Source organism: Paroedura picta, chromosome 1, assembly GCF_049243985.1.
Source record: "Paroedura picta isolate Pp20150507F chromosome 1, Ppicta_v3.0, whole genome shotgun sequence".
Taxonomy (NCBI): Eukaryota; Metazoa; Chordata; class Lepidosauria; order Squamata; family Gekkonidae; genus Paroedura; species Paroedura picta.
Genome location: NC_135369.1, coordinates 109,103,439 through 109,116,510, shown reverse-complemented (window position 1 = coordinate 109,116,510; position 13,072 = coordinate 109,103,439). Strand labels below are relative to the sequence as shown.

General features: G+C 44.3%; 1 protein-coding gene across 2 annotated transcripts in view; it reads right to left on the bottom strand.

Moving 5' to 3' along the window:
- SLC2A12 (solute carrier family 2 member 12) overlaps positions 1-13,072 on the bottom strand; it is a 36,380-nt gene that overhangs the window by 18,596 nt on the left and 4,712 nt on the right. For both annotated transcript variants that reach the window (XM_077352313.1, XM_077352304.1), the window contains exon 2: positions 667-1,977. In XM_077352313.1, coding sequence (XP_077208428.1) covers positions 667-1,977 — 1,311 coding nt within the window. The remainder of the gene's footprint in view (positions 1-666; positions 1,978-13,072) is intronic.

Sequence of the window (13,072 nt, the reverse complement as noted above, 5' to 3'; positions counted from 1 at the left end):
GCACATGTACCAATATGGATTTAAAATCAGTTAGGAGGGGGAATAATGTAAATATATCTCCCACTGAGTTCTAGAAACTTTCATTATGCTCCCTATTCTAACCTTCCCTCCTTCCTTCCTTCCTTTTGCAGTTTGTACTGGTTTGCTGGAATGCCAGTACTATGAGGCAATAGCTCCATAAAAACTACTGAGTGAACCACACCAACCTGGGGTCCCCTATTGGGCTGTTTCCCTGCAAATGTTTTTCTCCATATGGACAACAAGAAGCCCCCACAAGAGAGCCCCTGATGATATCATGCCCAACTCAGGGTTACCAGTCTGGAGTTCTGATGGAATTACAACTGATCTCCATACAGCAGAGAGAAATCCCCCCTGGAGGCAACTTCAGAGGGTGAGCTCTGTGGCATCTGATCCCTGCTGAGCTCCCTACCCAGGAAGTAATTAAAGGGCTTTTTAAGAAGTTTACAAAGCCGGACTACACTAGGGCTTCTGTCATACTTGCTTCTTTATGATACATCCAAACAATATTTTTGCTTCTGCTTTGGCTTTGATATAAATTTTGAGCTTTCAAGTCCAGTGATGTGAGTGTGAAAATGTTTCTTAAGTGCTTAGTCAGTAACCAAATAACTTACAAAAGTAAGTTTGAAAATCATCTGCAACACTTACTTGGCCCAAGGCTTACAGAGAAAGCAGCGATGTAAAAAAGCAAGCTGGCCAAGGAAAGCCATTTCAGAGCTGCTGGGACTTCCACTGCTCCTGTTTCTATGTGAGATTCAGCCTGGCTTGTGACAGAGGCTGTCCTGTTTTGATCCCCTGTATTAGCAAGCTGAACCTTCCACTTTGAAATTCTGACAGATGAAGCCATGCCAGCAAATTGGTTCTCAAGGGTCTCATTGGTGAAGGTCAACTTTCGTACCTTCTGGAATGAAGAATCTTCCAAGGATTGGTTTTTACAAACAGCAGTGAAATTCATGTGTATGTTAAGTGTCACTACTCCCATGGTGACTAACGACACAGACATGATGGATGAACCAATACAGAGGAACGTCTTGCTTCCTATGTGGTCCACAAAGAGGGTAGCTGGAACTGTACTGATCACTTTGACCACTCCAACACCAGTTGAGGCCAGACTAGCTGCCTCATTGCTCTGAAATCCAGCTGATTTCAAAACAGTTGATGCATAAAATAAGATGTTTGGCTGTCCTGTTGTCTGTACAAAAAACACTAGAGTGATTCCTATCAGCATCCGGGCCCTCATGTTGTCTTTTGCACGGAACAGATCAAAGAAACTGTATTGGTGCTCATCTTTCAAGGAGGACTTGATCATGGCCAGTTCTTCAGTAGTGTCTGGGGTTCTCCTCAGCTTTTCAAGTACTTTGCTTGCAGCTTCATCCAAGCCTTTCATAACCAGGAACCGAGGACTGGGTAGAAGGAAGTACAGAGCAATGACTTGCAAGGTGCCCAGTGGAATAACAAGGCCAAACATGTACTTCCAGCCATGGTAAAAGCTGGCAAAGGCATAATTTGAAATGTAAGCAAAAAGAACACCCACTACAATCATGAGTTCATTCAAAGACACCAGCAAGCCTCTTCTGTGTGGTGGGGCAATCTCTGCGATATACACACATGTTGCAATTGAGGAGAGTGAAATGGAAACCCCTATCACAATCCGTCCTATTATAAGTAGTCCATACGAGGCAGAAAGAATTGATACTAGACTACCCAGTACAAGTAAACAAGATGCCATCATAATGGTAATTCGTCTTCCATATTTGTCTATCAGGAATCCGCCAGTCAATGAAGCTAGCAAAGCGCCAATTAGAAGAGCACTTACAATCATTTCCTGTTGTTGACATGAAAGTGCTAATATGCTAGTTAGCTGCAAAAGAGCTCCAGAGATAATTCCAAGTTCATAACCCATTAGAAGTCCACTGACAGCAGCAATGGTTGATGACAGAAGAGTAAACATTCCACAGCCTGGAACAAAAGGAAATCAAAAGAATAAAAAGCAATGAAAATAATCAGTTTATCATTAACATCAAGAACCAATGTTGTGTGGTGGTGATTCTGGAACTGGAGAATGATCCTCAACCACAAAGTGTGGTAGGCACAACCACAAAATGGTTATCACAGGGAGTGGAGCCAACCACACAATGTCAGGGGGTGAGGTTATTCATAAATCTCATTAACCCTTCAACATTCCAAGCAGAAGCTCTGTTTAATAGGATGCCTTTTAAAATAAATATGCTGTTCAAAAATATTTACTTGCATTCAGACAACTTACCTTGAGCTACATAGTCAAGACCCTCATGCTGTGCTCTGTACAACCAATCCGATCTCCACCGGCTAATCACAGATCCTGCTAGGCAAAAGCCCCATCTGTCCCTGCCCACTATCTAACATACTTGTTATGCACAGTGAAAGGTATTGGCAGGCCCCCATGGCATCTCACTTGGAACCCTGAAGATCCATGCTCAAATCCCCATTCTGCCATGAAATTTCCGGGGTAACCTTGGACGAATCGTTTTCTCCCAGTGTAGCTTCCTTCTTGATATTATTATAAGGGTAAAATGGGGAAGAACTGTGTTTATTGCCCCGAACTACTCACAGGAGGAGAAAAGGAAAATGGTGGCGAAGCCTAAGTCTGTAATTACAGCCTTAAAATGGAAAGCAGTCTAAGTGGGATTCGGTCACACTGGGTGCAAAAGAAGAGTTCAAGGGGCACAAAAAAATGGCATTCTTCTTTTGTGGATTTCAAAGGCAGCTGTTAGTCACATAATGCTGACAAACATTTTCCATCCACTGAACTTAACATGTATAGAAGAGTCAAGGTTAACTGTGCTACAATTATTTGCCTGCAGTACAGGCACAGCACACAGTAATAGCCAAAGCAATTTCCGCAATCAAAACTATTCAGATAACAAGAATGCCAGCTCTGGCAGCATTTGTTTGCGCTGAAACTAGATAAACTAGACACAGGATTATGACATTGTCTTTACAACGTATTCTACATAGAATGAACATTTTAGTTCTGAGGCTCAAATTACAGGTTACAATGCATGCTGCTGTTGATTCCCACCTTCCTGACTATACTTAAAGAAGATGCATGATGTAGTGGGGGATGCCATGCCATGGGTCATTGTTCCAGAATTCCTGAATAGGCTAGTCCATCCTAGGTCCATCCTAGGCTAGTCCATCCATTGGACTGAAATGACCAAATGGTTTCCTATGAGGAAAGTCTGAAGATTGGGACTTTGTAGTTTAGAAAAAATGAGTAACAAGGAACATGATAAGGGTTCATAAAATTATGCTTGAGGTAAAGCAAGTGGACAGAGGGAGCTTTTTCTTCTCTCCCATAATATGACTTCCACAGCTAAGGAAGTTGACAGGCAGTAGGACAGACAAAATGAAACATTTACTCAATGAGTGATTAAATTGTGGAATTTGGTACCACTGGATGTAGTGATGGCCACAAGCATGAAAAGGAGGTTAGACAGATTCTTGGAGGGGAGGTCAGCCTCTGAATCTCATTGCTAGAAAGCAACATCAGAGAAAGGTCCTGCTTGCTGACTCTGCAAGGCAACTGGTGGGCCTCTCTGTGGAACAGGACGCTGCACTAGATGGACCATTGGACTGATTCAGAAGGGCTCTACTTAAGTTTTTTATGATAAATGAGGTTTGGGGAGGAAAACTAAGCAGTCATTTGACTCTATATATAACCCATAAACTAACTGGTCTGTTTTAGATTCAAATGGGTAGCCGTGTTGGTCTGAAGTAGCACAATAAAATCAAAGTCCAGTAGCACCTTTAAGACCAACAAAGAATAAATCTTTGTTGGTCTTAAAGGTGGTACTGGACTTTGATTTTATTGGTCTATTTTAGCCATTTTAAACATCAGATTTGAGAGTTTCTAAGATTTCTAGTATATAATGATGCAACCAGTAACCAAAAGTACCCGAATGATTAACAAAGGCAGGGTAGACATTAGAGTTAGCATAGATAGGTACCTGCTGAGTAGGGTTGAAGCCCACAACACAGTAGATGGCCCACTACTGAGCAGAGATGCTATTTCCATCTGCTCTCACCTTAAAATGAACAATTGTCCAGTGTCTCCTGTGAAGCCATGAGGACTCTGGGATGACCTGACGGAGAGCTGGAATATGGTCCTCTCTCAAAGCTATGCTCTTCTACTAGCCACAGGCATCTCTTTTACCAAGAAATGACAGAAATTTTTGAAAGCCCATGCAATATTATATAGATTAGCATGTTCTACCATGTTTTAGTAGAAGAGGCACTTGGAGGACAGAATGATGTATAATTATTTCTTGCTCATTTAAAGTCTGTTAGTGGTGTCAAGGCTACAAAAAAGCTTCCAATTCCCTCCTGTGCTCCTCCCAGGTGTGTTTGGGGGATCCCAGAATATTGCCCAAGGAGCCTTTGAAACATTACTTCTAGAATAGTCTTTCATTTCCTGGACAAAGAGTTGCTTATGGGAATAGAATAACAACGAGCCCTGCAAACAGGAATTCAAGAACCTAAGGATTGCCTTTCTAGATCACGCAGTGGTTGGTGCAGTCCATCATTCTGTTTCCAAAATTTGTTATCCACATCCCTCTGGGAGCTCACAAGAAAGACACAGTGTTGATAGACATTCCCTGCTCTTTGTTCCCATTATTTGGTCCTCAGAGTTTTATGCCAATACAGGTATTGTGGATGGGGGGGGGGGAGGGCTCAGAGATGCACTGCTTCAAGCAGGAGCTCTGATTTAGCTGTCGTTATATAAGTCTTATATATACTTCCCCGATGATTTGTACAACTAGTTGTTACCTTTTGGTCTAGTGGTTAGGAAAGCCAGTTTGGTGTAGTGGTTAGGAGTGCGGACTTCTAATCTGGCATGCCGGGTTCGATTTTGCACTCCCCCAAATGCAGCCAGCTGGGTGACCTTGGGCTCACCACAGCACTGATAAAACTGTTCTGACCAAACAGTGATATCAGGGCTCTCTCAGCCTCACCCACCTCACAGGGTGTCTGTTGTGGGGAGAGGAATGGGAAGGCGACTGTAAGCCGCTTTGAGCCTCCTTTGGGTAGAGAAAAGCGGCATATAAGAACCAATTCTTCTTCTTCTTCTTCTTCTTCTTCTTCTTCTTCCTTGTGCTAGTGAGCTCTGTTAGTTAAGCATTCCTGTATAATGTCCTACTGAGTAAAGTGCATGTTTGTACACATTTACAGATCACTAATGTTTGGTCTCTCAGCCATTAATTAGTTTAAATAACTTTGTCTCTAAGAGTTTCACAGAGAAAAAGGAAACCTAACGGAGAACACATGCCATTTTAGTTCCAATTTGCCAATGTAAACTTAGACTTCTACAGCTGCAAACACTGTTTATTATCACAAGACAGAAGCAACTGTTCACATTCTGCCTCCAGTGCACTACTGCTCATTCTTGTTTATTACTGTGCTCTCTTTAATGGATAGTTGTTGCTTTCCTCTTTCCATCAGCATCTTTCCATCAGGGCTATTTGCTATTCCATTCCTACCAGCATCTCATTTTCCCAGCATGTTGCTGGTTGTCCCACAATAGGAGACCAAAGTCAGTTTTTTCAGCTGGTTTCCTAGCAGAAGACCCTGAAATCACACCTCTGTGACTCTGTGAAGGAAAATTCATTTATAATATTTGTACATGTCCTTTTGGTCCAAATGGCTTCACAAGGCAACTTGCAGCAACAGCTGAAACATTATAAAAGGCATCATAAAATAATACTAAGAGCAAACTCAGCATAGTACAATAACATTATTAAGAAACAAATATTGAAATCCTTCAGTCACAGAGTAATAAACCACAAATCCAATAATCTTCTTTTCTTAGACAATAGTATCCTTAACTACTGCATAACTGAGGACCAAAAGTTCATTCAAAGTTTACGGGGTAGGATTACAACTTGGGGTACTTTGAGAACTATGGCTACAGTCGGAAGCACCCAGTTTCTTTAACCCATTTTGGTTTATAGGCTTTACCATGCAGTTTCAGCCAATTCCTAAAGAGGCATTGATATAACTTCCAGGTTTTCCCAGACAGCAGTTTTTTAAAAAATGCCTCCTGCTGCCTACTGGAGCACGAATGAGCAAGGTCTGCAGGGGATGTAAGGTGGTAATATGAGCATCCTGGCTATAAATGGAGTAAATAAAAACCTTTTAAAAAACTGCTTACAGTATCAGATCTTCCATCTAACTGCCTTTGAGGGAAAGGTGACAGTACGGCCCCCTTCGCTGACCTGCCTGAAACCAACAGCCATTTTGGCTTTTCCTGCCTCAGAACAGTCTCCTGCAGCAGTCATTACATCTGGTCTTTATGAGAAAGTTCTATAAATTATCTAATAATCTACTTCCCTTTGCTTGTTTTCCTCTTCCCTTCTTGTCCTCTTCTCCTTTGTGGCATTATGTGTTGAGCAGTTGTTCCAAACTGTAAATTGCCTTAAAAGAAAGTCGAGCAGAATTGTGGAAGGGAATTTTTCTATAAAGATAATAGGTAGGGTAGCCAAGCATAGCCTGGCAATCACCTGGAGATGGTGGGAGGCAGGGATTTACCATGGAGGGTAGTGATCACTGTTGCCGTGCCATGATGTCACTTCCAGCATAACCCATAAGTGTCAGTATTGAGCCAGGCTCATGCTGTAACACCCACCTCCAAACTCAAAATGCTAAAAAATCACCGCGGCATGATGACAACACTTCCAGGTCACACTGGAAGTGACAGCATTGTATGGCAATGATGATCACTGGCCCCCACAATTTGGCCAGCTTGTGTTCACCTGCCGACTAGCTGAGCACCAGTGGGCAGCAGCAAAAATTGTCAGTTTACCCATCATAAGTAGGCACTTGGCAAACCAAGTAATAGGGGCATACTATTTTATTTATTCAAAATATTTATTAGCTGCCTTTCTGCCTACAGGAATTCAAGACAGCTTACAATGCAAGCACAAATGCATTAACTACCAAAAAATCCACAATTTACAACTGCCAGTAGCCGGAAAAACTAAAAATGATCAAATGCCATTGTGAAATTGTCTTCAGCTGCCTCCTAAAGAAAGAGAGTGAGGGGGCCAGGAGCATCTTGCTGGGTATGTTATTCCATAATTTGGGGGCTGTCAATTGAAACATTCTCTCTCATGTTTCTTTGGCCAAAAGGTGCCTCCAGGACAGTGGTCCCCAACCTTTCTGAGGTTGGGGACCGGCAGGGCATTGGGGCGTGGCCCCCGCATCGGACCGCGCCCGCGAGCCGCGCCCCCGCATCGGGCCGCGCCCCCGGGCCGCGCCCCCGCATCGAGCCGCGCCCGCGAGCCCGGCCCCGATTCTGCAGTAAGAAGCTTCCCGGGCTGCAAGCTTGCAGCCTGGGAAGTTTTTTACTGCGCGGGGGGGGCGGGGAGAGGGAGCCGCGGCCCGGCGCCATGGCCTTTGCGGCCCGGCACCGGGCCGCAGCCCGCAGGTTGGGGACCACTGCTCCAGGATACTATAACTGTAGAACACAAAGTTGAGAAAGGCATTTTATAAAGGGAACTAGAACATGGACTGAGGTATAAATAAAAGGCTAAGGGGGGTGGGGGTGGGCCGAGTCCGGGATCAAAATCCCTAGATTGGCCCCTTGGCCCCGGACTGATGGCAGAGGGCCACGCCCGGGAGCCACGCAGCTGAGGCAGACCTGGGGCGGGGGCGGCAACAAAGCCTGCTTGGCCGGGACAGCGCTGCCTCCCAGGGAGCCGTTGAGCAAGGCTCAGAAGCAGAGGGAGCGATCGAGCCAGCAGGCACGGGCGGCTGTGGTGGTGACAGAGGCTGTTCGCCCAGGAGACCGCTGCCTCCCAGGGAGGCATCGCGCTGGCCTCACCAGGTGAAGGGGGAGATCTGGCGATGACTCGGTCATGTCTAACTCCAGCTTGGGGTAGAAGTGCTCCAGGGAGCCAGTGTTCAAGATGCCTCGAGCGGGAGCTGAGTCATCAGCCGTGGTCAGCTGGGGCGGAGCCGGTAAGGGAGCCTGGTCAGCCGGGAGAGCACTGCCTCCCAGGGACCCATTGAGCCATGCTCTGAAGGTGCCGGTAGAAATCTGCCTGGCCAGCCCCAGGTGGTGTGACTAGGCCAGCAGCTACAGTGGCCCCTCCCACCGTGTCAAGCCCGAACTCCACTGCCACTTCTCCCCTCCTCCACGTCCTCACGGAACTATTTGCCCATCCCCCCGGGTGCCTGACCTACGGCCCCTTCGACTCGCCCCCCCTCCTTCCCCCCATACCCCGTTCCCTTTCAAAGCCCATTTATTTTAAATGGGCTTTGAAGCTAGTAGGATATATTTATTCAGATGCAAGACTCGTTTTCCCTCCAAGTATGCCATGAAAGAAGATACAACTTACAGTTTACATACAACTTACAGTTGTCCCCAGAAATAAAAATATTTTTGTGTATAATATATTTGGGGAGGGGAGGTCATCTTACATTTAGGGTCATCTTCTTTTCGCATAAATATGGTATTTGCTGCACTTTTTTATTTTATTAACTGTACCTCTCTGCATCAAGACTCAGGGCAGTGTACAACATATATTTCTACAATAGTGTTAAAAACAGAATATAAAAACCATAATAATAGATAATCATAAAAATTATATCCCAGTGCTCTGTCTCAGTATATCTGGGTGGCATGGGGGTGTCCTGGGGGGGGGGGAAGGGGAGAATACAGTTTGACTCTGAGTTCTGGCTTTCCTGTTGTCACTGCCTTATATTCTAATAGGGTTGTTAGCTGGGTTCTTCATGACAACAGAACCAAAAACAGTAGGAGGTGGAACAATGTCAGATAACATTGCAATGGTACTGTTTTGTACCAGAAGTCATGCCATGATGCTTTACAGATTCCCCATAGAGCTTTGGGGAATTCCAAAAGCATCACTTAAGATTGATTAATTAGGGAAGAAAAACCAGAAAGGATGGAGAAAACAGAGCACCTTGATAACATTTGAGAAACACTGCCTAAAATTGGCAAAGTGCCTTTACTCTAAAATTCACACTTTACACAATATGTCAGTCCTCCAAATAAATTGTGAGCTGAGAAAGATATGAAGACACTATAATCAATTATTCTTCAATACTATACAAGTGAGAATGAAGTGAAAACACACCACCAGGGTGGTTGCTTTTAAAGTCAAGAATAGGCCAACATTTTCGAAGGCTTTTATTCAAAAGGAATTTTTAATAGGTAATTGGTAAATCCCCAGCAATGTCACTGGATTTTTTAAAAATGAAAATAGGAGACCAGTGCCTGCTTGCACACAGAGTGATTCCCCCCCCCACTATAGTTTTCAAACTGGAGTATGATTTTATTCTTTCACACAACATCATGCTGTAATTATCCTGTTTCCTAGTTTTTCTCATACTCTGTATGATCTTTCCTAAACTCTTCTTAATTTTTCTGGAAAACATGTGGCCTACTCACATTACTGTGTCCACCAGAGTGAATGTTGTACATTTTCCTGCCTGCAATGTTCTCAGCCATATTGGCACAATTTTTCTACTATCACCTTTGCAGGTACTGTTTTCTTAATTGTTAATCGCTATAGCACTAGAGTACGATAATTAACTATTGCTATAGTAGTATAATTGTTCACGTACCGTATAGACTCGCATATAAGCCGACCCACATATAAGCCGCGGCACCTTATGTAACCCCAAAATGCTGGAAAACCTATTGACTCACATATAAGCCGAGGGTGGTGTTTGGATAGTGTTTTTTTCCTCCTTTTCTCCTCTCCCCCCCTGTTTTGGGCAGGATCTTTTTTTCCCTTTTCTTCCCACCTTCCTCCTCCCTCTTTCCCTCTGAACTGTCTTGCCTTTTGATATCCAATCCTGTGCTGCTTCCCTTCTTCTTAGCTCGGGGCCATTCCGCACAAGGACCAATGTTGCCAAATGCTTCCACAAAGCAGAAACGCTATTTTAAATAGTGGAATCTCGGCGTTCCGCATACTTTCATTTGTAGTGGAATCCAGTAGCGTTTCATTCATTCCCCACAGGTTTCCAGTCTCACAGGAATCGCAAGAAAGGAAGCGATTTTTTTCTGTGCTTGTTCCCGCCCCTGGCCATCAATCAAACACAACAGCCAATGGGCGGTTGTTATCATGCTCCCGAAAAACCCCTTTCCCTTTAAGCACAGGTTAAAAAAAACACACACGTTGCAATTAATCTGTGTTCAATTGTTGCATCGGGAAGACCTTTTTGCTGGCGATTAATCGTTTACATGCTCCTCAAGTAGAAAAAAAAATCCCCCCCCACCGGCGCGATTTGTAGCCGAAATTACAGGCAGTGCTGAACAGAGGGCTGTGTTGTGCTTGGGGACTTAGGGAAGATTTAAAGCACTTCTGTGGAGGAACTGTAGCCGGAGAAGCCTCGCTGGGTGAATGAAGCCCCAGGGGTTGGGGACCACTGAGTTACAGGATCCAGACAACAGTATGTTAAAACTGCAGAATCTTAAAAATGTTGAGCCAACAAAAAATGGATTGCTAATCTATGGACATTTACATAAGGGCCCATCTTAAGGCGCTTATGCTTCCAGTCTACTATATTAAAAACTACAAAAGTCTCAGTGGCACCTGATTTATTGCGGCAGAATAATTCTTCACTTGTCAAAAGTGTATGCCTTAGTACATCAGTTTGTTTTCAAGGTGTCAGTAAATTCTTTGCTGCTTTTGGTGTATAGGCAATCAGATATCACAGAATGGAAGACTACTATACATGGATATTTTAATTATACATAAAAGAATGGAGCAAGAGGAAATATTGTATGATGCAGGAACAAGGGATATGTTACACAGGAGGAAGGCTTCTTAGTAGAGCAATCTGGTAAGTACTTGCAGACCCATCCCTATCAGAGGACACCACACTTTGTTCCCCAATGTGGAAAAATGCAAGGTACAAAGGGAGTAAATAACTAATAAATATAGCTGAAGATGGGAGGCAGATAAAAGGTCGCTGAGACAGAGAGAATTCAGTAAAGAGAATTAGGCAGGGAAACAGGAGACAATATGGGGGTTGTGAGGAAAATTGGCAAAATATGGAGGGTAGAGGGATACAGGGGCAAGTGATATGCTCTTAACTGCTACACAAAGATGACTCTCACTACACCAAGCTGGTGTAGCACTTCTTTTTGTCCATCCTGAACCTATTACTCATAATTTTCACTGGGATCCCTTGAGTTCTAAGATTTGGGAAGAGGGAGGAAAGTGGCATGTAAGAACCAACTCTTCTTCTTCTTCTGACTGGAATGCAAATACAAAACGGAAGTCTTAATTTTTAACAATAGAACATATACCTTGTTTTAGCCTCACTTGGGATTTCCTTTAGATGCTGAGAGTTGACTCTAGCTTTTCCATATTTGGCCTTTCCTCCCCTCGTTTCCCAGGCTGAAATTCGTGATATGCTTTCTGCATCTGAGTCCAATGGAGACAGCCTTTCATCATGCCTTGCTACCTTCTCCTTTTCAATAATTTTACACAAAATCGTGCCTACTAGGGCTTGTGCGCTTTTGCGTGCTTCGACTGCCATTCAAGCCTGAGGCAGCCAGCGCCACAAAACGGGGAAGGGGCAGCGTGGCAGTGGTGCACCAGTTGGCACACGCACACATGGGCAGAGCTCTATGGGTGCCAGATTGTGCGCCGCCAATGGGACTGTCCCTCCCCCCCGTGCCGCAGTGCTGGACACCTCGAGCTTGAATGGCTGCTGAAGCACCCTGAATCACACTAGCCTAGTCTGCCTACTTGCACCTTTGTTCTTGTTGCGCCCCTTAATTCCACCAGTCTGTGCTCTGGATCGCCTCCTCTCTTCCCCTCAAAATGTACTGAATGTAATTTTTAAAAACTCTACGTTACTGTGTTACAATGCTGCTGTCCAAGACTGCTTTTGAAAATATACTTAGAAACAGTGTTGTGACACTATCACCACTTTTATTTAAGGCAGATTTTTTGAAAGGGAGGGAGGGGGGAGCTAAGATGGTGATGAGGAAAGGGGCGTGCACTCAAAATGTCAGGTGTGGGACAAAATCCCAATGCATGTGTTTCCCCTTGGGCAGCCCCAAATTAGATTTCTGCCTTGACAGATGAAATCGCTGTAACTGGGAATTTCCAAAACATGCAGTAAGTCAGAGGGCAGTTTGAGACTGCACCTGGAAAGGTGAAGAAGAAGAATAGATGGCTCTTATATGCTGCTTTTCTCTACCAGAAGGAGTCTCAAAGCAGCTTACAGTTGCCTTCCCTTTCCTCTCCCCAGAACAGACACCCTGTGAGGTGGGTGAGGCTGAGAGAGCCCTGATATCACTGCTTGGTCAGAACAGCTTTATCAGTGCGGTGGCGAGCCCAAGGTCACCCAGCTGGCTGCATGTGGGGGAGTGCAGAATTGAACCCAGCATGCCATATTAGAAGTTTGCATTCCTAACCACAACACCAAACTGGATTTTAATGCAGAAATGGACAGAAAAGTGAGCTCTTTAAATTGCAAATGTGAACAATATCATTCGTACAGAAACAGTGTCTCTTTTCCTTCTCTTGATCATTTTCATCTTCCATCCTTATCCACTATCTCTGATTGGATTCTTGTACTTCCTAGCCTTCACCCCATTCTGCTGCCCTCAAAGATGATCCTTCAGTGGCAGTGGGGCAGGGTGAAAATACCGATAAGACTGCCTACAGATGTCTGACATTCCACTGCATGTACAATACATGTGGCATTTACGGCCCAGGAAGTGACTAAAGGGGAACTTGTTATTCTTCTTTGAGAGAAGCTGGCTTTGCATAGTTCCAACTGGCTGGCCCTTGCCTTAATTGTGAAGCTACCTCCCTCACCCCTTCAAAGCACAACTGTGTACAGAGCTAATTGGTTGGCCTTTGCGTCAGTCATGAAGCGATATCCCGCTTGTATTGTCAGAGAAGAGTGCAAAGTAAAAAAAAAAACAAAGAACCATAAAATAGTAAATTGTTGAACTTTTAATTGGGCAACCATGCAGGCACTTTGAAAATAACCACAAGTGAAGCAGGGAACCCGGCAGAAGTGC